General features: G+C 47.6%; 1 protein-coding gene across 3 annotated transcripts; it reads right to left on the bottom strand.

Annotated features, from left to right (window-relative positions):
- Window positions 1-3,197: 3,197 nt before the first annotated feature.
- Window positions 3,198-23,246, bottom strand: WDR24 (WD repeat domain 24). 3 transcript variants are annotated; one of them, XM_088464880.1, is made up of 10 exons: window positions 23,104-23,246; window positions 19,400-20,001; window positions 15,844-16,021; window positions 13,614-14,283; window positions 11,382-11,497; window positions 11,184-11,299; window positions 9,766-9,870; window positions 6,210-6,547; window positions 5,935-6,119; window positions 3,198-5,038 (listed from the first exon to the last, which is right to left on the bottom strand). In XM_088464880.1, exons 2-10 carry the CDS (start codon window positions 19,878-19,880, stop codon window positions 4,870-4,872), a joined length of 2,358 nt encoding a protein of 785 aa, XP_088321006.1. In that variant the 5' UTR covers window positions 19,881-20,001; window positions 23,104-23,246; the 3' UTR covers window positions 3,198-4,869. The 3 variants fall into 3 exon arrangements, with proteins under 3 accessions (XP_088321006.1, XP_088321007.1, XP_088321008.1); XM_088464881.1 differs by having other exon boundaries at window positions 23,167-23,222; XM_088464882.1 differs by lacking the exon at window positions 23,104-23,246 and adding an exon at window positions 22,747-22,765.
- Between the last annotated feature and the right edge of the window lie 2,014 nt (window positions 23,247-25,260).

The raw sequence follows: 25,260 nt of genomic DNA, 5'->3' as shown, positions 1-25,260 counted from the left end.
AACTATTAGATGTATTTAACTCCAATTACAGGTGTAAGATGCGCACTTACACAATACAAGTGTCACATTTATACACGGCACAATGATTGTACGTCTACCTCCGAATCAGGTTCACGCCCCTGTATGCCCCTATGTTACACACTGTATGGGGCTTCTCTGGTGTACAGTACAATCAGATCAGGACCCTTCTAGATTCATTTGACTCTGGATTTTGCCTGAACGGACATAGCAGAATAATTACAGCGACCACGTTATTCTTACTCAGAACCCTGACTGTCTATGCCGAGATCTGCAAAATATTAACTTTTTATGGCTGCTCATCGATTATTAACCTGGGTACCTGGAATTTACTTAAACAAGCTATAGGGTATTTATTAACCCGTTTAGTCTGTTCTATAGTTTCTCTCTCTTACTTGTAGGACATCCTTTTATGTCTGATCAGGGCCCCAAATTCTACCTGAATCTATGTTTATAGCTATACTAATATTATAACAACGTAGTGTCTGTCTGTATGTTCCAAGTTGGTGCCAAGACTACTGAACTGATATTCATGAAAACTGCATCAGTGTGTAATGGAAACTCCTAGATATAACCTGCACTTTGTTTCATCTCCAAGTTAAAGCTGAGCAATAACAAAAACAAAATGTATTGACGTCACACCATCAATGCAAGAGATAGGTGTGACACCATGTGCACGGCCAGTACGGTGTGGGCGGAGAGGGGCTCTGGGCCCGCTGTCACATGAATAGGAGAGGTTACATAGCAGTCTGTGCACAGGACACACAGTGACATTGGTGTGAGAGATGGGTGTATAGGAGAGGTTACATAGAAGTCTTTGCACATGGCACACAGTGACATTGGTGTGAGTAGTGGGTGTATAGGATATAGAATACACACACGATGGGGAGTCAAAAATTATCTGCACTCCAGTTATATTAAAACTTTTGTTGGCCGCACCATCTTATCAACGCTTTCCGTACTAGGTCAGTTCATTTCTGACCACAGTGCAAAAAAGAAAATGGCTGCCCCATTCGCAATTTGCATGAAAGAAGAGCAGTGTGCAGTGATTAGGTTTTTGTGGTCTGAGGGTGTGTCTGGTGCCGATATTTATAGAAGACTTTGTGCACAGTATGGTGAAGGCGTTTTGTCGCAAAGAAGTTTAAGTTTGTATGAATGGACAGAGAAGTTCAAAACGCAGAGGACTGCTATTCCAGCGTGTTGTGTTGTTGCATGACAAGGCATGTCCTCACACCGCTGTTCAAACTGTCTATACTCTCCAAAAACTTTGTTGAGGTATTAAAGCATCCTCCCTATAATCCTGATCTTGCCCCATCGGACTATCACCTGTTTGGTCCCCTGAAAGAAGCACTAAGAGGATGAAGATTCACGTCTGATCAAGAGGTGAAGACAGCGGTGCAATCGTGGCTCGCAGCTCAGCCTAAAACATTTTTTAATGGGGGAATAGTAAAACTTGTTGTGTTTGTCTTTTCTGAAAGTTGATTAAAATAAATTCTACAGCTAGAGTGCAAATCATTTTTGACTCACCCTCGTATATGTAATATATATGTATGCACAAAACCGTAGCAACCAATCAGACACTGGATTTTATTGTCTACCTCGTACCAAACAGATAAAAGCTCATTCCGGATTTGATTGCTGTGGTCTAGTGAATATTTTAATATTTTACACCTTTGAGCAACTGTAGTTCATCATAGCCTAATGGTTTATTGCTTTGCACAGACTATACCAGCAGTAAAGCCAAGCAGACATTATCCACTCGTACACCTACAAATGTTTTGGAGTGGAATGAACACAAGGGAATACCATGTCAATGGCACACACTGTGGGTAAAACAAAATAGAGTAGGTGTCTTCTGAGTGCACAGCTGAGCTCCCAGTATATACTGTCTATATGGGATTGTAACTGCATATAGCTGCCTATTCACCTGGACTTTCCAGATTTAGGTCTAATCCTCCCAGCTGTCCTGGAGAGCAGGTAAATGACCAGCAAGGGTGCTTAGTGGGGTGCAGAGAGGACGACAGGGGGGGGGGTCTACAAAGTAGAGGGGCCCAGGCTCCATAATCTCATTTAAATATTTCCCGGGAAACAAATTTTCCTGTTTGCACACGGCTTCATACCTAGGCCCCACACAGAAGACACGCTAGATATTGCAACCACACAGATTACACCATCTTTTCCCAAAATCCAGGAGCTTCCTGCGCAGTTGTGCAAAAAACTAGGCGCATAATAACAGAACTCAGCAACCGAGCAGGGTGCCGGCACTTCTCCTTGTTCATAAACAGCCTTTAGTGTGTCTTTAACTGAAACGTGTAATTCTTGCAAGTGTCCACTAGATGTCAGCAATATACAAGGTATACTGCCTGAAGTTACTGTTGCTACAATTTACGTGTATCCATTTGTTTAATTGTTATATGGGCGATTTTAATCCTGCAGTAGTAATACAATATCACAGTTAAGCACTTTGCCATATCATCATCATTTGGAACGCAGGCAAAGCTGGCAAAAAAAAAAAAGAGAAAAGAAAAAACAAAAAGGTCCTTTTCAAACCCGTCCTATATATACACCTTACATGGATGTCCTACGGGATGTAGTTATCAAACTGGGGGATGGCATGTCGTCCACTCTGAATCCAGACGCTGAGAGTCCGGCATGGGACTTAAGATAGGTGTCGAAACACCGACGCCTCTCATAATCCTGACGCCGGAATCCAGAAGGACGCCAGCCCGAACCAGGTAAGTCTGCTGCACCCATAGCTGTTAGCCCCAGGCAGGGGGGGGGGGGGGGGGTTGCAGGGGACGGGAAGGAGAGTGTTAGGTTTAGGCAGCATGGCAGGTTAGGTTAGGGTTAGGCTACTAGAAGGGAGGGTTAGGGGGAGAAGGGGGAAGGGTAAGTATACTTACCTAACCCCTGTCGGGATACCAAGTCAGGTGCCGCTGTCTGTATTTTGTATAGCAATAGTATAGCGTAACTATGGCACTTTCAAAAATGTCTCTATGGTTGAATATAAATCCTACACTAGGTGGCGCCCTCCCTCCCTCTCCATTCGTTTCCCCGGATGTCTATACGTGATCATACAGCAGGGTGTAGTAGGATGACAGCCACCTGGACAAGGGGGTGACTTATTGCTAAGATATAAAGCCAATTCCTATGATCTCTTATTTTATTGCGCAGGTAATGATGGTTCATGAATCCCTTTAACAAGGAAAATATGTCACAAAGCAGAATAATTCAACCTAGCACTAGAACCATCTATAACACACATTCCAGTGCTGTGCAGCAGTAATAAAGGTTCGCAGAGCATTACAGGCAGGATGGCGGTCTGAACGTCGGAGGTAGCCATCTTGTACTGACGAGGACGCAGCCTATCCATTCACCATTAAACAGACACTACACTGAGGAGTTGAATTTTACAAAAGTTGGTTGAACCAACAAAATGGCTGCAAATGCAGACGCTAACACCCCTATACAGGACTGGTTGGCATTTCCTTCATGTGAGCAAAGAGGGGAACATAGGAATGAAGGCAAAATATGCTGAATATTTGGTTCCCCATCAACAAAAACAACAAAGTCAGGGGTAAGACAACTGAACGCTGTATGTTTACTTAGTATAGTTATGTACAAACATTGTAAATACAACTTATCTTACAGGCTGGAGAACAGACCAACATAGAGCACCTGAGGAGATTGTTACAAAATGGCCGCAGACACAAAACGTAATATATTGGTAATAATAAAGCCTGGACGGCCGGGCGGAGAACTGCAGGAGCTGGGTTACCGTGAGGTAATAGGCGAGAAGTGTAGAAACCCAGGTCCCGGGTGTCTCACTGCAATTCAATAAAAAAAACTAAAATGTAACAAAAAAAAAACATTATTTATCCGGAAACCCCGACATCAAGAGGCTCCGCAATCTCCTCAGACTTTTGCACAAATCTCCGCCCATTTAAAATCTGCCCCTCACTCCACCCCAACACCTGCGGTACAACACGGTATTGCCAAGGTGCAAGACTGCACCATCTTGCTGTAACGTTAAACGAGGCCAAAATGGCTTAGTGCAAGCAGGACACATTTGCTGTAACCCATAGCAACCAGATGTACAATGACACTAGGACTACTAAAAGCCAACATCTGGTTGCTACAGATGACAGCACAGCATTACTCTCAGTACCGGATCATTAAAACAAGCCCTAAAGTGGCACAGAACCTCGTAATCGCCGGACCTCCCCATTAGCAGGACTAAAGTTAGATTTGGATATGAGGGATAGGTGGGAAGAAGCCGCTTACTCTGCCGGCCTTGGAGAAGACGGAGTGAATTTAAAATGTAAAAAAAAAACAAAAGATTCCGTAGTCAGCACGCGGTCATTATCGAAGGTCGCTATTTGGCTGAAGGGAGACCACCGTGATATCACCAGGTATTGTGGAATAGTAAGCCCCAGTATGTAACAGCACGCTGGGTCTAAACAGCTAGCGAACCGCCAGTCTAAACACTGGTAGGCTTTAGTTTTGTATTTATACAGGCAGGGGGGCAGCTGAAAAGGTCACCTCTATCTGATCTGAAAGCACAAATGTCCCATAACATTACCCGGCTGTAAGAGTGGCTTCTGCACAAAGCATTTACTGCGCACAGACCTCCCACCAACAGGGCGGTGACACAGGGGCAGCTCCGCTTGCGCATTGTACCACCAATGAAGTGGAGATTCTCCAGACCAGACCAGGGCCGGCATATGTGAACACGGCTATACCATCTCGTTATAAGAAGGGGAAAGGGCGACCCGGTTCTTGTACTGGTTGCAGAGGGGTAAGTACACATTAGAGGGAGGACTGTTCATCAAGTATCCGCCCACATAGCGCTCAGCTGTATTCGCAGGGGTGTCCGCAGCCGGCCGGGCAGTGGGAGTTCGTCTGCATCCAGTTCATGAGGTGTTGTAGGTGACCTCCGTGCCCGCAGCCCTGGCACCAGACAAACAAGCCTTTCACCACGTGGTGGCAAACCGCACACATACTGGCACACTGCCGGCACCTGTGAGAGAGTCGGGGACACAACAAACGCGTCATAACAACGTAATAAACCAGTGGTGCCCTCAGTATAATAAGAGGCAGCATATACCCTATGTGGGTTACATATATAGAGCAGCACATGGCACAGGGATCAGCACGGTGTGGAGTTTGTATGTCCCCCGTGTGTTTGTGTGGGTTTCCTCCAGGTGTTCGGGTTTCCCCATCAGTCGGAATAAAATACTGGTTATGGATCCTAGTGTGCGTGGGGGGATCTCTGCGGAGAACTTGGGACGGGTACTGACGGTAATGGTGAAATACTCTGTAATAACAGGATAATGGATCCAATGCTGGGATCTTACAAGTCGCCCAGGAGTTATGTGGCCACATAAGAGAACAAGGGGCGGAAGCCACAGATGTCGGAATTAGTCCAATATACATTATAACTTACGGTTTTTCTATTTCTTCCTACACAGGTTTTCCTGATGACGTATCGGCATGAGAACTCCCTGTACATGGATATTATCTACAGGAGTTTATACTGATATTACAGAGGTGATGCTGGTATACAGATGTGTTGACATACAGCTACCCTCAAACCGCGCCAAATAGTCCCCATTTAGCGCACCACGGACTTTGCGACTTAGCCGAGCCAAAACACCGAGCCTAAGTACCCGATACACTATAAGCCAACTAAGACACACACTGGAGAAAGCGTAGCACTAAAGGAGGAAAAAGTGCCCAGCAAAGCAATCGCGCCTGGCGTCTTGCGCCTTATAGTACAAAATGGATAGGCGTACGAGCACGCATTCGTATTAGTGTTAATCACTGTATATTTTCTTTCTCCCAGCCTCCATCTCTATAAGTTACGTATACAGCGGGCAGGCAGGCATAGAGCTCGAGGGAGGGTTTGGTGCTCACCGGTCACAGATCCAGCCCTTGTTGCTCATGGGTCTCTTGCAGTTGCTGCAGTTGATGTGGAGGGTGGTGGAGGCCTGGTTCAGGCAGTTGATGGCGCTGCACGTGCTCAGCTTGATGACCTGGTTGGAGACGTTCCACAGCTTGAAGCGCTGGAGCAGGTCTATGTAGGAAGTGAACCAGTGCTCCTGCAGAGGGCAGTACAGGTCGGACGTTACTACACACCTAGAGGGCATCAGCTGTCAAGGTGGGAAGAACGATGAGCGCACGGATCTTACCTGGGTCTGTTCATCTATTTCCTTGCGGATCCGGTCCCCCAGCACGATGAGAACCGAGGCCGCCATCTGCACGTCCCCCTGCTCGGCGTAGAAGCACAACATGTCTCGCACGGTGGGGTTGAAGAAGTCGCCAGGGAGTCGGTTTTCGTACAGGGCGTGGGAGATGGAGATGAGCGAGAAGGACTCCACCGGGGTCAGGGACACCGTCTCGGCCTCGTTGCCACTCACGTGGGGGGAGTCGGCCTTGTCCTGCAGGTGGTCCAGCGCGGCGGGGTTGTCGGTGATCTCGTGGCGCAGGGGAAAGCCCTCCTGCGGGAGGATATACTCCTGCTCCTCGGCTGCGGGGGACAGGAGACAGTATTAGTTACCTGGACCGGATCTGGCCTCCAGGTAGAAGAGACGGGAGGAGTATAGGCCCAAGCAGGGTATGGCTACCCCAGGCTGTCACATAGCTAATGTGACTGTACCATAACAAAGACCTATATCAGTGCCAGCTGGATGTGCGGAAATAGAATTCTATTATAAGTTTTGAAATTATAATATTTGACAAGTATCTAAGCTCACAATGATAAACGACACGATTCTGGGGAGGACGCGATACAGTAAATGAAGCACTTTTGCTCAATCAATTCCATATGAACTGCTTAATGACTTCATATGAGACCCCGGACACCCCCACCCCCATACACAAACATATAGGGCTCGATCCAATTAGGTGCGATGTGCTGTGGCAACGGCGTTAAAACGCCGGCAACGGCCCGGAACAACGTACCCTTCGCAGCCTGACTCGCCACTGAGTTCGCCTGAATTTGCTCGCTGCCCTATGGAATCCGGGCGGCCGTCAAGCACGGCCACTGTCGCGATGACTGGCACACGCGAGTACATCGCACCTAATTGGATCGAGCCCATAGTATTTAGAAAAAAAAGGCACTGAAAAGGGACTTTAAAATAAAACTAATGGAAAATAAATTTTTGCCCAGGACATTACATCATAATTAATAAGAGGTTCAGGAACTGAGTTCCTGCTGAAAAATAGCACTGAATATATGTAATAAGTCTACATGTAGGTCTGAAACCTTTTCTATGGAAAATGTAACATCCTAAATGCCGGTGTCACCTTACTTTACCTTATCAGTAAAATGAACAAAACGTTGGTTCTCTACATCTCTTATTTTTTTTTGGGGGGGGGGGGGGGGGGGGGGGGGTTTACAATGTAACAATGAAGCATTTTCCAAAGATAGATTTTGTCCAGAACGTGTAGCTTGGTAAATATCCTGACCATGTTGTAGGATGAAATAACCACTAGGGGGCAGTGGTACACCACCGAACTCTGAGCACATTTCCCTATACAGCGGCATTGAAAATAAATGCACTAAAGAAAACATTTTTAGACCAGACAATAAATGCGACAGGTCTCTAAAACCATGCGCAGGACGAATGAGGAATATTTTTCTATACATTAAGCAGGAGCTGCCATTTTTCTATGGGAGGTAAAAAAAAAAAAAAAGATTAGGCCCCAATACATTAATCCTATGCATGAAATCATCAAGGAAATCAAAGATTAGTCTAATGGCTCCACTGACGAGGACATTGCTCTCTAACACAAATGCTTCGCTCTATGCAGTATAGTTCTCAATATCTGGGTCAGCGAGATCCTCATACTTAAGAATCATAGACCCAAGAGCTACAACTGGATTATGCCCCAATCAAGGAGGAGGATGACCGAATGAGAGATCGGCCAGATCAGCATACCGGGGGGTAGGAGCTACGCTCACATCCGTACTCGTCTAACTTTCTGTAGGATCCAAGGCACCCGTGGAGAGCCGGTGGGTTAGGTGCACAGGTTAATAAATAAATAAAACTGGCCGTACAATGATCAGCATATGGATGGGAAATGTTCATGACAACCTAGTGCATCAGATTGTGATGTAATCCCACATGTCTGGGGCCTGAAATATAGATTTAGGATCCAGGGAGCTGCGAGTGTACAGATGGTTCACATAAGCCTCCGCTTGGGCAATACCTGCTGGATTGGCTGTTCCTGTGTTTTACATTGTCATCAGCTCTAGGGGAAACAGAACTGCCTCATTTGCACCACTTTATAAAAGCTCCTACGAATGGAGTTTTGAGAACGGGTAAACTGGACAGGAAAAATGTATATTATATTTATTTAAAGCTAGTATGTATATATGTATATATATATATATATATATATATATATTACAGTCAGGTGCATAAATATTGGAACATTGACAGAATTTTCATATTTTGGCCTCTATTCACCACCACAATGGCTTTGAAATGAAACAGACAAGATGTGCTTTAACTGCAGACTTTCAGATTTAATTTGAGGGTAATTACATCCAAAGCATTTGAACGGTGTAGGAATTACAACGGTGTCTATATGTGTCTCCCACTTTTTAAGGGGCCAAAAGTAATGGGACTATCAAAGCTATTTCATGGACAGGTGTGGGCTATTCCCTCGTTATTTCATTATCAATTAAGCAGGTAAAAGGTCTGGAGTTGATTCTAGGTGTGACATTTGCATTTGGAATCAGTTGCTGTCGACTCTCAATATGAGATCCAAAGAGCTGTCACTATCAGTGAAGCAAGCCATCATTAGGCTGAAAAATCTAAACAAACCCATCAGAGAGATAGCAAAAACATTAGGTGTGGCCAAATCAACTGTCAATGTCCCAATATTTATGCATCTGTGGTAGAGAATCATACTATACGTCTATCACTGTGGTGTCTAATAGAAAGCATGGCTTGATGGGTGATATCTGGAACAAACAAAGCCATTATTGGACAATTATATATAACAAAAGGAGCAAAATGGTATAAATGAAATCCACAGTGATGTCACAGCAGCTCAAATGACTGCAGTCTCCGCTTTATAACCTGTATTAGATCTGTCTGTGCTGAATATGGTCACACTGAATAATAGATCATGACAAGTCATAAAATATAATCATGCTTTAAAATCAAGGAAAACAAAAATAATAATATTGGTATTTAGTGATCATTTAAGGCCTTTATGCTTCACTCATTGAGGGTCCACATTGGGTCCTTGTGTTTAGAGGCAGAATGATCACCTGTGCCGCACATTTATGACTTATGGTGCATACACACGATCAGATTTTTCCTTCAGATATGAACGATAACGATTTAAAAATCGTTCAGTCGTTCATATCTGAAGGAAAATCGTTCATATCTGACATGCCTGAACGATGGACGATCAACGATGCGCGTTCCCATTTGTCAGATAACGATATCTGACATCTGATGGGTTTGCAGTCAGACTTGGACGATTCCATTCATTTTAATGTAGTCAAAAATCGTTCAATCGTTCAAATCGTTCAAAACTTTGGTAAAATCGTTCAAATCGTTCAATCGTCCATCTGACAAATCTGACAAGTCTGACAAATCTGACCATGTGTACGCTCCATAAGCCTGCGAATAGGAATTAAAGGCAGCAACATACAGTAACTGCCATCTACACGCAGCCGGTTACACGGAGCTCACGTTACACTCACAGCCTGGGACTAAGACTCACTGTGTGGGTGCTCATGGTCCACCATGTACAGCTCATCCTCGTCACCCTCTCCGTCTCCCAGGAGATAGTCTGCAGGAACGTCGCTGCCCTCCGTCTCTTCGTTCTCTGCCCGGGGATTGCAAGAGTTACACTGTTAGCAAAACAAGGCTGAAGCACACTCCACATCATTGGTACTAATACATGTTATCAGCCGCTCCATCAGGCCAGACACGGGCAGCATTGTAGGAACATTAATGCTTTTATTTCTCACCCAGAGCCACCCGTCCAGTCTCTAACCCATCTCCCATACCTCACCCAGAGCCACCCTTCCAGTCTCTGACCCGTCTCCCATACCTCACCCAGAGCCACCCTTCCAGTCTCTGACCCGTCTCCCATACCTCACCCAGAGCCACCCGTCCAGTCTCTGACCCGTCTCCCATACCTCACCCAGAGCCACCCGTCCAGTCTCTGACCCGTCTCCCATACCTCACCCAGAGCCACCCCATCCAGTCTCTGACCCGTCTCCCATACCTCACCCAGAGCCACCCCATCCAGTCTCTGACCCGTCTCCCATACCTCACCCAGAGCCACCCCATCCAGTCTCTGACCAGTCTACCATACCTCACCCAGAGCCACCCTTCCAGCCTCTGATCCGTCTCCCATACCTCACCCAGAGCCTCCCTTCCAGTCTCTGACCCGTCTCCCATACCTCACCCAGAGCCACCCTTCCAGCCTCTGACCCGTCTCCCATACCCCATCCAGTCTCTGACCCGTCTCCCATACCTCACCCAGAGCCACCCCATCCAGTCTCTGACCCGTCTCCCATACCTCACCCAGAGCCACCCCATCCAGTTTCTGACCCGTCTCCCATACCTCACCCAGAGCCACCCCATCCAGTCTCTGACCCGTCTCCCATACCTCACCCAGAGCCACCCCATCCAGTCTCTGACCCGTCTCCCATACCTCACCCAGAGCCACCCCATCCAGTCTCTGACCCGTCTCCCATACCTCACCCAGAGCCACCCCATCCAGTCTCTGACCCGTCTCCCATACCTCCCCCAGAGCCACCCCATCCAGTCTCTGACCCGTCTCCCATACCTCCCCCAGAGCCACCCTTCCAGTCTCTGACCCGTCTCCCATACCTCACCCAGAGCCTCCCTTCCAGTCTCTGACCCGTCTCCCATACCTCACCCAGAGCCACCCTTCCAGTCTCTGACCCGTCTCCCATACCTCATCCAGAGCCACCCTTCCAGTCTCTGACACGTCTCCCATACCTCACCCAGAGCCACCCTTCCATTCTCTGACCCGGCTCCCATACCTCACCCAGAGCCACCCCATCCAGTCTCTGACCCGTCTCCCATACCTCACCCAGAGCCACCCTTCCAGTCTCTGACCCGTCTCCCATACCCCACCCAGGGGAACCGTTTCTCTCTCCTCACCGTCATTGTTTATGGTTGTGGAGTCCATGAGGATGCTGTCTGCCCGGCTGTCCCCCTTGCTGTGCTCCAGCCGAGCCTCGCTGCCCATCCCTGGGGGCATTTCCTTCAGGCTGAAGCTGGGTGGAGATTGCCATAGTTACTCAGCGCTCACACAAGATATAGAGAGAGAGAGTACCATGCTATGTACCAAGGACCCACCTGTTGAGAAGGGGCAGTGCGGTGCCACTTTTGCCCAGGCTGTGGTTGAGATTTGTAGGTGCCACTGTACCCGGGCTGCAATAAATGATCCTCAGCATTGTCCATGTCTGAGCCACCTGGAGGGAAGAAGGGGCAAAAAGTGCGTTAGTAAGAGCCAGAGGTGGGATCAGGCAGGGGGGTGGGGGGGGGGGAGGTCTCCATTCAATGCTACATAACCAATCCAGGGTAAGGCAAAGAGATTGTGGTGCCAAAGATTCACCTTCAGTTTTAGCCTCTATGTGTATATGCAGAGAGCGACACCCCAGGCAGGAAAGAGGAACTGCAAGGGTTTGTAACAGGGGCAGGGTGCTAGAATGAACACTATATTTAGTACTGTTGCATGCAGGGTAAATACTGGCTGCTTTTGCATGCAGCACATTAATGCTGGACAGCTGTATTCTTACACTGCAGGTAAAAGGCCCCCCCATACATCTGCGACAGATCACCGCGAAGAAGCGATGGGATCGCAAACGCTGATCCGCTGGTCAGAAATGCCCACCAGCGGCCATCGATGTCCCGCGATCTGTCGCAGGATCGGTGAAATGCTACATGTTAAATTTCTCCGATCTGCCAATCACTATCTATTTTTGATCACGATCAGCATGTCTGAGAAATCCAATATGTTGGACTTTAGCGATCCTGTGATGCCGGGTTCCAGGATCCGGGTTCGAGACGATCCGTCGCAGATGTATGGGGACCTTAAGATTTGATCTACAAACCCCTCTTAGATCTCTCTCTGCAGATCTTGCCCCACCTGCAGTGCAGCACGGTTTTGCCTACGTTCACAGATATTTGCTTTTCCATTGCTTTGCTCCCAGCTCAGAATCAGCCCCTAGGAGTACACGTGGCTAGGAGAGAATTACAGACCATGTCAACTATTTTGCAGGTAGTGAGAGTAAAAATAGAAAAAAAAAAAAATAGGAGACACCAAAAATTAAACCCCAGTGATGAAGCTGCTAAATTGTCCTCATAGCGGCCACCTGAATGGCAATCCGATCACTTCCCGGGATCAATCGCCCCAGTGATGTATACTGATAACTCGTTGGGGTATATTTACTAAAATGAGAGTTTTTAGAAGTGGAGATGTTGCCCATAGCAACCAATCAGATTCTCCTTAACATTTAACTACCACCTTCTAGGACAGGGGTTCCCAACCACGGTCCTCAAGGCACACAAACAGTCCAGGTTTTAAGGATAGCCATACTTGAGCACAGGTGTCCTAATTAGTACCTCAGTTCTTGTGATTTAACCATCTGTGCTTAAGCATGGATATCACAAAAACCTGGGCTGTAATACCCCTTTTCCACCTAAATTCCGGGTCTGACCCGGATTCGGAACAAAGTTCCTATCTGGATCAGACCCGGAATTTTTCCGGCGTCGACTCAGGATATTCCCGAGTCGGTGCCGCACACACTGCAGTCGGGTCTGCATAGACCCGGCTTTTGCGGAGTGAAAGTGGTCGCTTGGAAATTACGTCATCTCCAAGCGCCACTGAAGCCGGACCAATCGGCTGGCTAGCAGCGCACTCCAGGTCATCGTGACCCGGAGTGCGCTGTTCTAACAGCAGGGTTTCACGGGCTACGCCCGTGTTAAACCCTGCTAGTTACCTGGGTTGGATTGCCGGGTCACTCGACCCAGCGATCCAACCCTCTCCCCTTTTACACCAGGGAGCTGCCCGAGTTAACCCTTCAATAACCCGGGTTTTAGCTCCTGAGTAAAAGGGGTATTAGTGTACCTTGAGGACCAGGGTTGGGAAACACTGTTCTAGAATACAATAGCTAGAGTCTGATTGGTTGCTATGGGCACCATCTCCACTGCTAAAAACCTGCACTATTATAATATAGACACAGGAGAGTCTAAACGGTATATTTACTGAACAGGTGGCAGCAACGACCCCAGCATAGCCTGCTGGAACCTTAGGGAAATCAGAATTACGGGACAACTGGAAACCGCCTGACCTCAGAAACTCTGTCATTTGAAAAATCTGGTCAAATATAAAAAAATGTAAATGTCTAAAAAAAATAAATAAACCAATTCATAGCAGTGGCTAAATGGGTTTCTTTTTTTTCACCGGAGTATTATAATCAAGAGTACTGTACCTCACTGAATCACTGCTTGTGCTTAAAACTACTAGCTAGCAACTTGGGCAACCAGGTGACCACACGTCCTTCGGTGTCTCCGAGGCTCACCTACCTGCCACCGGTTGAGTTCTCGAGCCACCTTGGCGTTATGGTCGCACAGGTCTGGCACAGGTCGCCCCGCCAGGGCGTATCTCTCCGCCGTGGCTACAAACCAGCCCATGTCTCCTCCCCCCGTCTCAAAAACGCTCAGGCCGCTAGAGATGTTCTCGAACTGTTCCATGGGGTCTGGCTTCCTCAGGAAGAAGATTGGATGCCGCCGGTCGTAAGGTTTCCTGTTGGAGTCGTGTGAGGATGAGGAGGAAATGAGGCTTTCCTTGGCGGCAAAGGCGAGGTCCCCAAAAAGGCCGTAGCAGAGGCCTTCCGGATTGGCGCGGTCTATCGGCCTCCTGGCGTCCCTGAAGATGTGTTGGTAGAGGGTGCTGTCCTTCGAGCCGGAGAGCAAGAAGTAAGGGTCGTGGGAGTGGCGCCAAATGATTCCCGTCGTTACGTCTTTGTGTTCTTCGAAAGTAGCGAACGGGATAAACGGCCGGCGCACGTCCCACACGTAGATGTTATGGTCCACCATCATGGAGCACGTTCCTATATGGTACTTTCTCTCGGGGCGCCACTTGACCCGGGCCACGGAGGCGATGGTCTGGACGCAGTAGATCTCCTTGGCTCGGTTAGTGTTCATGTCCCACACTTTCACCATCTTATCGCGGCCCCCGGTCGCCAGCCACCCCCTGCGGGCACAGGGAATAAGAAATATGAGAGTCCATGGTGACCTGTGAGCTAATAAACTGCATGTAAGGACGGGGAGACACGCAGGAGGTACATTGCCGTGTAGTGCACTTGTGTTGCATGTACAGAGATTTGATATTAAACAGATTAACAAACTAATGATAGAACATTTGTGGTTTATTATTTGGTATTTTGCAAAAATAAAACCATTGATGAGGATGATAACACAAGATAATTGTAGCTACAAGGTGCGGTGTACGGTCATTGCACCATCAGTCACTCAGGGACTTGGCTGAGAGTTACTAAGTACATGTAATGCAATTCCCGGCCTTTAGCGCAGGGATGGGGAACCTCAGGCCCAGGGGCCGTATAAGGCCCTCAGAATCATTTGGTCAGGCCCTCTGAGCTTTTTTCTCCTAGCCTCATCTGGCCGAGAATGACCCCCTGCAGCCAGAATCTATGCAGCAGTGCCGCCTGGAACGTCCTTAGGATGCTTCAGACGGTCACACCGCTGCCCTTACAGCTCCCCGGAGCATCCTCAGGATGCTCCGGGTATTGCTCTAATCACTGGCGAATGTGGCCCCGTCCCAGTGTGACATCACACAGAGGGGCGTAGCCTGCACCAGGCCCGCGAATAATGTTATATATATCAAAATGGCCCTGGGCAGAAAAAAAGGTTCCCCACCCCTGCTTTAGCGCAATATCCCTATAGAGGGCAGAAATTAAATGGCCATTCCTCCCAGCAGGAAGTGTTAAGCTGCACACACATGTAATGGAGCATACACACGGTCAGATCTGTCAGATGAACGATTTGAACGATTTCACCAATGATTGGAACGATTTAAACGATCTTTGACTGCATTAAAATGAATGGAATCGTCCAAGTCTGACTGCAGACACATCAGATGTCAGATATCGTTATCTGACCATCGGGAACGCGCATCGTTAAAATCGTTCATCTGACAGATATGTCAGAGTTTCCTTCAGATATGAACGACTGAACGATTTTTTAAATCGTTATCGTTCAGATCTGAAGGAAAAATCTGACCGTGTGTATGCACCTTAAAGATTTTCTGTCCAACCATCCAACTAGTTGATTGGTTGGAATGAAAATCTGGTAACGTATGGGAGTAACTGATAATCAGCAATTTGCTCCTAAATGACAGAAAACAGATGAAAATGACGTCAGACAAGTTTGTTAAATGTTTGATCTAAACAACAGTTTTTGTCCATTTTCCGGCGTTTGGGAGCAAATTGCTGATTGTCATTTGCTTTCATTCCTTACCAGATTTTCATTCCAACCAATCAACTAGTTGGACAGAAAATATTTACTTGTGTACCCAGCTTATCTTATGGGTAGTAACAAGACTGATGGTGCCCGAGTCCTCCTCCCTGGACACCTGTATTCCTATCCAATGGTAAATTAGCCATCAATGGAGAAGCCATAAAGAGCTATAAAAAAACCATGTAACAGCCCCCATCTGAGAGGACCATGTACAAAACGCTTGTGTATTGTGTGGAGGTTTTGCCGATGATGATAGAATCGATCTCTCGGTACTTACCGGTCCTCGGGGTGCCAGTCACAGCAGAAGACGGGTCCGTTGTGGGCGGTGAACATGCGCTCAAATCGGTCTGGCCGGCGGATGTCCCACAGCTGTACGTTCCCGTTCTCGAAGGTGGCTGCAAAGGTGAAGTAGTCGCGGATGCTGAACTGTACGTCCCTCACGCTCTCCGACTGTCCTGTAAAGGGGTTTGCACTGGTTAGGGCCACACTATATACCCAGATTATATCGGCAAGGGCTTTTCAGCTGCACGCAGAGTAATAAAAAAACACGTTTATAAATATGAGTCCTGTCTGCCAAGTCCTATCTAAGGTTCGCCGAACAATCACAGGATTTAAAGCTATAATAAAATATACGTCACAAATAGGATCAGAAATAGTTCTGCCCTGGCCAAGATTTACATACCAACCTGTACATCTCCACTGGCACAGTGTACCTCCCGGATAAGTCACTGCCTTTAAACCCTATCTGTCTACATACAATGGACGCAGCTTGTGGGTCGTAGTGTTCATTCTAGCACCGTACACCCCATGCAGTTCCTAATTCCTGCCTGGGGTGGCGCTCTCTGCTCTGATGCAACAAACTGCTGACATACAGACCAGAGTGTGCTGAAAGCACCAAATCAGAGAGCGACACCCCAGGCAGGACAGAGGAACTGCACGGGGTGTGACAGGTGCAGGGTGCTAGAATGAAGACCAGGTTGTATCGTCAGCCATAGTTAGAGTAATATATAGACAGGCTGCAAGCTACTCAATGATGGGCGCTGTCAAATCATCAGACAAAAGAGGCGCGCTGCAGGGACACAGAACGCAGTGTAACAATTCATAGGAACCATCGTGATCACTGAGGCACTTATTCACCAAACACGGCCAGAGGTGTTCCATCTATTAGGTCGGCAGGAAAGTTTCCACATGGTCATTATTTCACAATTGAACATGTCGACATGTTGAGATTGATTGTGTTGACATTCAGCACGTTGACACTGTGGTTTTTGGTTAACTCTTTTAATGTCGACCATCTCTACATTTTTCAGGTGCCAACTTTTTAGGATGCCGACATTATAAAAGGCGACAATCTGTCACTTTTAACAATCTGACTGAATACCAATCTGGGTAGGATAGGTGTTCAATCTAGCACCCTGCACCTGTCACAACCACGCGCAGTTCCTCTTTCCTGCCTGGGGTGTCGCTCTCTGCTCTGGTGCTTCTAGCACACTCAGAGAGAGACATCCCAGGCAGGAAAGAGGAACTGCGCGGGTTGTGACAGGTGCAGGGTGCTAGAATGAAGACTATTTACTCAGGGCCGGATTCAGAGACGGGCGCTAATGCAATTTTCACGCAGATCGAGCGATTGTTTGCATGATCGCAGTGCGGTGCATGCGCAATGGCAATCACAGGGGAATCCATTGCCAAGCGAGCCACAGACTGCCAACGTTTGGGGGGTGGTATTGGGGAGTGGTCTCGAAAACACAGGCGCGCCTGTCCGTTTAAACGCCGTTACATGGGCATGCATAAATTAGCCGCTGCGTTTGCCTACGCAGCTCTGGTGTCAGAGGAGCTCCCAAGGCTGCGGCAGGTCAGACCTGCCGCAAAGGTAAGATGGCCGCCGATGTGCTTCGATGTTACCGATGTTTATGTAGGTGTGCGTGGTTGCACGCAGGTGAAAAGGCAGCAGCGGGCGTCTTTATGCTCAGGTGATCTTTGCTAACATTAGAATAATTCCGCAGCTGCGTTGCGTACTAAAACGCGGTTGCGATCGCATTAGCGTCCGTCTCTGAATCAGACCCTCAGTACGGAACGAACTACAAAGACTACGTTACTGACACACTAAGAAACATACACCCTGCACTGATGAGTCTCATCATAACAAAACAATCTGTCAGTGGTATCGTAACCTGCTCTGCAAACCATGAATGTAATATCCTATCACATGCTTCATTTATCCTATATCAGTGTGTGTGTGATCGCCTCGTAGTTCTGTAACACAATATACACACATTATACATACACATACAAGCTTATTTCATCAACAACTTCCACAAATGATGATGAGCAGCTGGACCTACATACATAGTCCCAAAAAAATATCCAATGTTTATATATAAAGCCTGAAGGTAATTGTACCATTTAGTCTTACTCTGGCTTTCAAATGGGATCTTAACAATCATTGGGCAGAGGAGACAGTACCATATCCCACTTCTTCAGGACACTACGCAAGTCTGTAACAGGGCAAAAAGCTCAAACTACAAAGCACAGTGTGTCGGTTAGCTGTTACACCACTGGCCAGGCCCTGGGTAAGGACTATAACAATCCCCTTACAGCAATTCTGCAAAAAAAAAAACCTCTCACACCCTGCTGTTGTTGGGCGATACCAGACTGAGAAGCTCCTCCCTCCATACGCAAAATCACAGGTGGCTTCATGAGTATACAGACTAAGACGTGTGGAACATCAGCTACGCGGTCACATCTGGCACCGTACCCGCAACCCGCTTTACAGATCACTGGGTTTGGTATACTGTTCCAGACTTGGATGCGACGTGTGCAGGAATCGGACCTATGCCCGGCGGTTGGAATCCCGACAGCGGCATTCCGGCATAGGAGGAAATCCCGTTCGTCCTAGGTATGTATTCTCTAACCTAATTATACCACCTACCTCTGCCTTATGGGTGCCTAACCCTAACCTCCCCCCCAGTGCCTAAACCTAACCCCCCCTTCTCCGCTGCCTAACCCTAACCTCCCTTGGGGGGTGCCTAACCCTAAACCCCCCTTCCCCCCTAGCCTAAACCTAACTTCCCAGGGGGATGCCTAACCCTAAGTCCCACCCGGGAACCCTAAACCCCCCGCAGCTATCCGTGCTTGGTCGTCCCTTCGATCGGAATGCCGGGGGCGGGTCTCCCGGCGTCGGTAAAATGACAGGCGTCTAGATTTAGATGCCTATCCTTTAACCCTCGCCGGGATTAAGCAGTCGGGAGGCCGGCATTCGGGTTTAGGTCCGCCGGCTTCCTGACTGCATACCCGTGTGCACAACGGGTATATATTATACTTGTCTAAAATATTAGGTAATGGCCAAAAAGCTTCAATCCCTCTACTCTAGAAGAGACATGATGCAAAGATTTAGACTTAATAAAAGACAACTTAAAACGGAGAGTTGGATCCCTGCATTACTTTCACCGCTTGAAATGAAAGAGCAGCAGCAGCAGGTAACGTCTGAGTGACGGGTACAGGAGAGGTACAGCCTGCCAGTAATATTTAATGGGGTGTTGACAGGAGATCTATGCTACAAGTGTCTTAGCATCTGCGCAATCAACGCCATTTCCAGTGCACACCCCACCAATGTTACCCGGCGACTAACTCTCTAGCACCCCCTACAGTACATATACAGCGTTATACGGCAGTGGCAAGCAAGCCAAACTTAGCTTTCATTAGTATAACTAGACTGACCACAATGGAAACCGCCAGTCACAATGGCTCACCACACATTATTGCTACTTCCACCAGGTTTTCTTAAAACCCCTTATAACATGTTAATAAATGAAGCCCGGCATGACCCGAATCACCTGAGAAGGTGCTGACCGAGTCCTTTTTCCGCAGGTCAAAGCACTTCATGTAGCCGTCCTGGGAGCCGCTGAGTAACATGTAGACCTCCGTGGGGTGGAAGCAGACTTTGTTTACGGTCCTTTTGTGCTCGGTAAAGAGCTGGTCCTGTTTGTTCCTGGACGGCTTGCCCAGGTTCCAGGTCACCACCACCCCGTTGGTGGCCGCTGTGGCCAGAAGATTCTCGTCCATTTGGTGCCACACCACATCGGCGCAACTGAAGTTGAGGGAGGGTTTGCGACCTACCCTCAGGTTTAACTTTTCCGCAAAATGGTCTTCCTCCATGGAGTAAATTTTGAAGATGTTGCGACCGGCAACCACCACTTGGGCAGCGTCGCGGCAGACACTTATGGCATTGGCGGGGGCATCGAGGTGACAGAACATGGTGCGGCCTGTCAGGGTGTTACCGCCCAGGGCCGTGGTGACTCTTGCCATTTTCTCCATGGCGAGACCACGGCCACTGGCCCCCTTCCAAACTCCGCTGAGGGCCTCCACAAGAGCGGTTCTACAAACCAACGTTGGGGAAAAACATGCTACTTCCTGCAATTCCTACAGAGAACGCGACCTACAGAAACAGAAGAGAAAAGGGGAGCAGGTCATTATTATTTTTTATGCAGGGTTGTGTAACTGGGGTCCAACGGACCACAAGCAAAATAGCTGTAATATAGTGTTCATTCTAGCACCCTGCACCTGTCACAGCCTGTGCAGTTCCTCTTTCCTGCCTGGAGCGTCGCTCTGTGCTCTGGTGCTTCTAGCACACTCTGGTCTGTATCTCAGCAGTTTGTTGCATCAGCAGTGTGCGCTAGAAGCACCAGAGCAGAGTAACACCCCAGCACAGGTTGTGGCAGGTGCAAGAATGAACACGTGTGTGTGTGTGTGTGTATATATATATATATATATATATATATACATACACACACACACATACATACATACATATACATATATACACACCTTCATAATGTAAGCACTCGCCCAGCGTTGCTATACTACAAATCTATAATACACTAAGGGCCTATTAAATCAGAAACATAACAAAACATCTAATAATATACATAAAATACTCATTGAATCTGCACCAGCAATACTGCACCTGTTATACTGCAAATATTTGATAACAGTTTCATTGAATGTAGTGTTCATTCTAGCACCCTGCACGTAATCAGTGATGAGCATATTTTAAATTTGAAGGGGCAACATTTTTATACATGACTTATCGCTACAGCAGCTACATTATAATGTGCCCTCCTCACTTCTTACATGCAGGGTGCTAGAATGAACACTAGAATTTGGACATGTTTTACGACTGATCAGCCTGAAAAATCAGAAATATGTAAAGTCATCCTCGCCCAATACACAGCAAATAGTGTCAGACTCCATGAACCGGACCGTTGTGCTGTGTGTAATCCCAAAGTCTTACATAATTTCAACACCTTGGAAGACCAAATGATATTATACATCATATTGGAACAATTCAGGACTATAAATGTTCTGATTATCATCTTTCGTCCAGTACTGAAAATGATGGGATTACACCTTCATGATGTTTAGTAATTATGGGTGGCAGTAATAACATACACAGGTACAGGATGGCATTAAAGTAATGTATTCAGCAATGTTTTGGGAACTCGCGCTGTGCCATTTCATTATAAACACGGTCAGGTGCAACCAAAAAGCATTGACATACATATTGCCTGAAGCCTATGTTTATAGATATTGTAGATCAGTATTTAGTCATGCCTTTGGCGTGCCCTTATGGTGGTAGTGCAATAGATGGGCAGTGCCCAGCGTTTCACCCTGACAGCAGCCACTGCACAATTTTCTGTACCTGCGTATCGTATATCAGGCGCTGGATGACTGTAGTTTGACAGAACTCTTACTGGTTGAGTGTTATTTATGAACATAAATAATCTGCCCTAAACCTACAGCAGCCACTTGGCTTATACCCGTCTAGTGCCAACCAGACTACAGAAGAATACGCGCAACTGGTCGCTATGGTTGTAAAGCGGAATAACAGCTCCGAGCAAGGATTGGAAATAACAGCTGAGGAAGAACAACATGTTTCACAGGTTCTCATTCTGGGCCTGAGTCAGCAAGGATCGCAATTGGCCGACTATTGCATTCAGCACATGCATATGCATCACAGTGTGCGAACCAGTCACTGCGTTCGGGATTGCAATCGCAGTGACTACGTAGACCCATCGCAGAGTGATTGAAGGAAGTGCCGCTTGTGGGAGGTGACGGCGGGGGGGGGGCGAAACGCAGGCTTGCCAGCGCATTTTATGCCGTTGCAGGGGCGAGCATAAATTAGGCACTGCGATGCCATACGCAGCTCGAGTACTCAGTGCGTGCAATGAGTTTAGAAATTCCTGAGTAAGGTCAGACCTTGTGCAAGTGTGCGTGAGGCTGCGATGGTACTCCATGTTTCCGATGGCGTCGCAGAATTGCTAAACATTACGGATGTGTGTATGGTAAGGTGGGCGTCCCTGTGTAGTACTGCGACGGCATATCATCGCAGTGAGACTGCGTGCGTAATCTCAGCCGCGATCCGTAGTGAATCAGGGCCTCTGTCACTAATTACATTTTATAGAGGCCAATATGTATTTACCAGGGAAGGACAGGTACACTGCAAGCAGGAGCACTAATAGGCATATTACATTGTAGTTATGGCTGGTGGCCACTCATGACTGCAATCATACAGGACACCCTCATACCACCTCCAGACATCAGGAATCTAGATGAAATAATTATACATGGACTATCTGGATCCTGTACAGGGAGACCCCGCTAAACGCTACCACGCAGAGCGCTGATTTGTTACAGTGCCCATGTACCGCCGCAATTGAATCATCCAAGGAGAAAGCTTCGCCGATGCTCGGTGCACACTCTGCCAACACTGCGTGCCGTGTGTGTACACATTCTTTATCCCTTGCCGTCAGGTTGATGTCGGCACCTCCTTGAACTTGCTGCTCCACTGAGGTACAGGTACATTGTTCATTAGGGCACACGTCTGGAATAACTAAGTGAGGTCTCACTGTAACATAGTGCAGCATAGCATAGCTACTGACCCCAGCCCCAATCTCTGTGCCAGACACTGACCCCAGCCCACATCACTGTAACATAGTGCAGCATAGCATTGCTACTGACCCCAGCCCCAATTTCTTTGCCAGACTCTGACCCCAGCCCACATCACTGTACATGAAGCTGACCCCAGGCCCCATCCCTATACCTGACCCTAACACCCATCATTGTACCCGACACTGACCCCAGGGTCCATCCTTATACCCGACACTAGTACCCATCATTGTACCTGACACTGACCCCGGCCCCCATCGCTGTATGTACTCAATGCTGACCCTCCAGTTGCCATCACTGCACCCAACACCGACCCCAGCGCCATTACCACAGCACAGGTGTAATGTGAACGTGTCCAGGAATTAAGAAAGGGACAATGTAATGGACTACAGGCGGGGGAGAGCTCGGTGTACTACAAGAACCAGCAAATGCAGTAACACAGGTGATGTAAGGTGAGGGCTCCCTCTCATACACACACAGATAGAGATGCAGGAGGGGGCATCATGGTAACACGGGGGAGGGGAGGCAGCGCCCTGTACACCCCAAACCCCACTCATATCACCTGCCCCGGGGCCACCGTCACCCCACTCACCGGCTCTCTCTCCGCTCACCGGAAACAGCGGGGACTCACTACACTAGTGCACACGGTCCGTACCCTAATCCTGTCCGCCCGTAACGGAGTCACACGAAGAAAGGTTCCGCCCTCACCAGCTGAGCTGCAGTGATCACCCCTAATGTCAGTCCGTGTCCTCCAGCAGTCACTCACTCATATACTGTGCTCCCTGCTCTCCACTGCTGTATATATACACATACATACATTATATATATATATATATATATATATTGTTCTTCTATTATATATATATATATATATATGTAGGGACAGTGGCCCTCATTCAGAGCCGCTCGTAAGCGGCAGCTCGTTTGTTCCGAGCGATGTTCGCACATCTGCGCATGCGTACGGATTGTAATACGCATGCGCGAACCAGTCAGTGCGGCCGAAAATCGTGTGCTCGCTAAATAGCGAATGCCTGCTAATTTGAGTGACAGGATGAGGCGTATGTGGGTGGTAACAGGGGAAGGTGCTTGAAAACGGGGAGTGGAGATCAGAACGCAGGCGTGCCAAACGGTCAAAACGGGCGTTTTAAGGGTGTGCATAATTATTAAAGCAGCGCCATCGACCACGTCACTTGGTTGTTTTATAGTCAGAACTGCTCGCATGATTGCGGTAGGAAAATCCAACCACAAGAATAGCGAGCAGTTCATACGCCGTTCGATATACTCGATTAATCTAATAAATAGCGGACATGACGTATGATGCGAGCGGCCAGGGGGCGTTTTTTCAAAATTACGTTCGCATGTTTTGTTCGCTCGTTCAGACATAGAGGCGTGAACAGACCGCTAAGAGCGAACGGTTAATTTAAATAGCCACCCCTTTTTTTCTGAACGAGCGAGCGCAAATAGCGTCCGGCTCTGAATCAGACCCAGTGTCCAGAACTCCACTGCTTGGGGAATATATGTATTATTTATCTATTATATATATATATATATCACCTGCAATGCTATGTATGTGTATATATATATATATATACACTGTATATGTGTGTATGTATTAGGGGTGTGCACCGGCCACTTTTCGTGTTTTGGTTTTGGATCTGGATCTTTCTTCGTGTTTTGGATCTGGATTGGTTTTGCCAAAACCACCCTTCCGTGTTTTGGGTTCTGGGTTTTGTGTTTTGGATCTGTATTTTTTTGAAAAAAAGCATAAAAACAGCTAAAATCACAGAATTTGTAGGCTTTTCTGCTCCTATGCTATTATTAACCTCAATAACCTTAATTTCCACTCATTTCCAGTCTATTCTGAATACCTCACACCTCACAATAGTGTTTTTATGTCCAAAAGGTTGCACCGAGGTAGCTGGATGACTATGCTAAGCGACACGAGTGGGCGGCACAAACACGTGACCCATCTAGGCGTGAAACTGCAGTGGCAGACAGGATGGCATTGAAAAACTAGGCCCCAAACTGTACATAATGCAAAGAAAAAAAAGAGGTGCAAGATGGAATTGTCTTTGGGCCCTCCCACCCACCCTTATGTTGTATAAACAGGACATGCACACTTTAACAAACCAATCATTTCAGCGCCAGGGTCTGCCACACAACTGTGGCTGAAATGATTGGTTCGTTTGGGCCCCCACAAAACAAGCTGGCAATTAATCTGTCCCTGCACAAACTGGCTCTACGGAGGCAAGAAGTCGTCCTCATCCTCCTCATCCACAGATTCCTCACCCTCTTCAGTGTTATGTACATCCTCATCCTCACAGAGTATTAATTCGTCCCTGCTGGAACCACAGGTCCCTCTGTACGTTCTGGAGGCTGGTCTCCCTGGAAGAGTTGATCATTCATTTTATGAACATCATCTTCTCCACATTTTGTGGAAGCAACCTCCTACGCCTTTCGCTAACAAGGTTCCCGGCTGCACTAAACACTCTTTCGGAGTACACACTGGAGGGGGGGCAACTCAGGTAAAATAGAGCCAGTTTGTACAGGGACCTCCAAATTGCTTCTTTTTCCTGCCAGTACAGGTACGGACTGTCTGACATGCCTACTTGGATGCTGTCACCGATGTAATCCTTTAACAGACAGACGCACGCTTGTCGCTGCTGCTTTGAGGATTCAAGTGCGGCTACAGCCCACACAATTCACAAAGACAGAAAAAAAAAAAGAATATTTTTATTGTTTGTGGAGC

The sequence above is a fragment of the Taudactylus pleione genome, unplaced genomic scaffold, assembly GCF_031769625.1.
Source record: "Taudactylus pleione unplaced genomic scaffold, aTauple2 ptg000061l, whole genome shotgun sequence".
NCBI classification, from domain to species: Eukaryota; Metazoa; Chordata; class Amphibia; order Anura; family Myobatrachidae; genus Taudactylus; species Taudactylus pleione.
The sequence above is the reverse complement of the archived record's forward strand: the minus strand, read 5'-3'. Positions and strand labels throughout refer to the sequence as shown.

Bases quoted from the DNA above. Each gene is read 5' to 3' on its own strand.
- WDR24 (XM_088464880.1), bottom strand. From the start codon at position 19,880: ATGGAGAAAATGGCAAGAGTCACCACGGCCCTGGGCGGTAACACCCTG. The intron at 16,022-19,399 runs GTGATTCGGGTC...ACCCCTTTACAG, and splicing joins CTCGGTCAGCACCTTCTCAG to GACAGTCGGAGAGCGTGAGG. The intron at 9,871-11,183 runs GTGAGGAGAGAG...ATCCCCGGGCAG, and splicing joins CACAACCATAAACAATGACG to AGAACGAAGAGACGGAGGGC.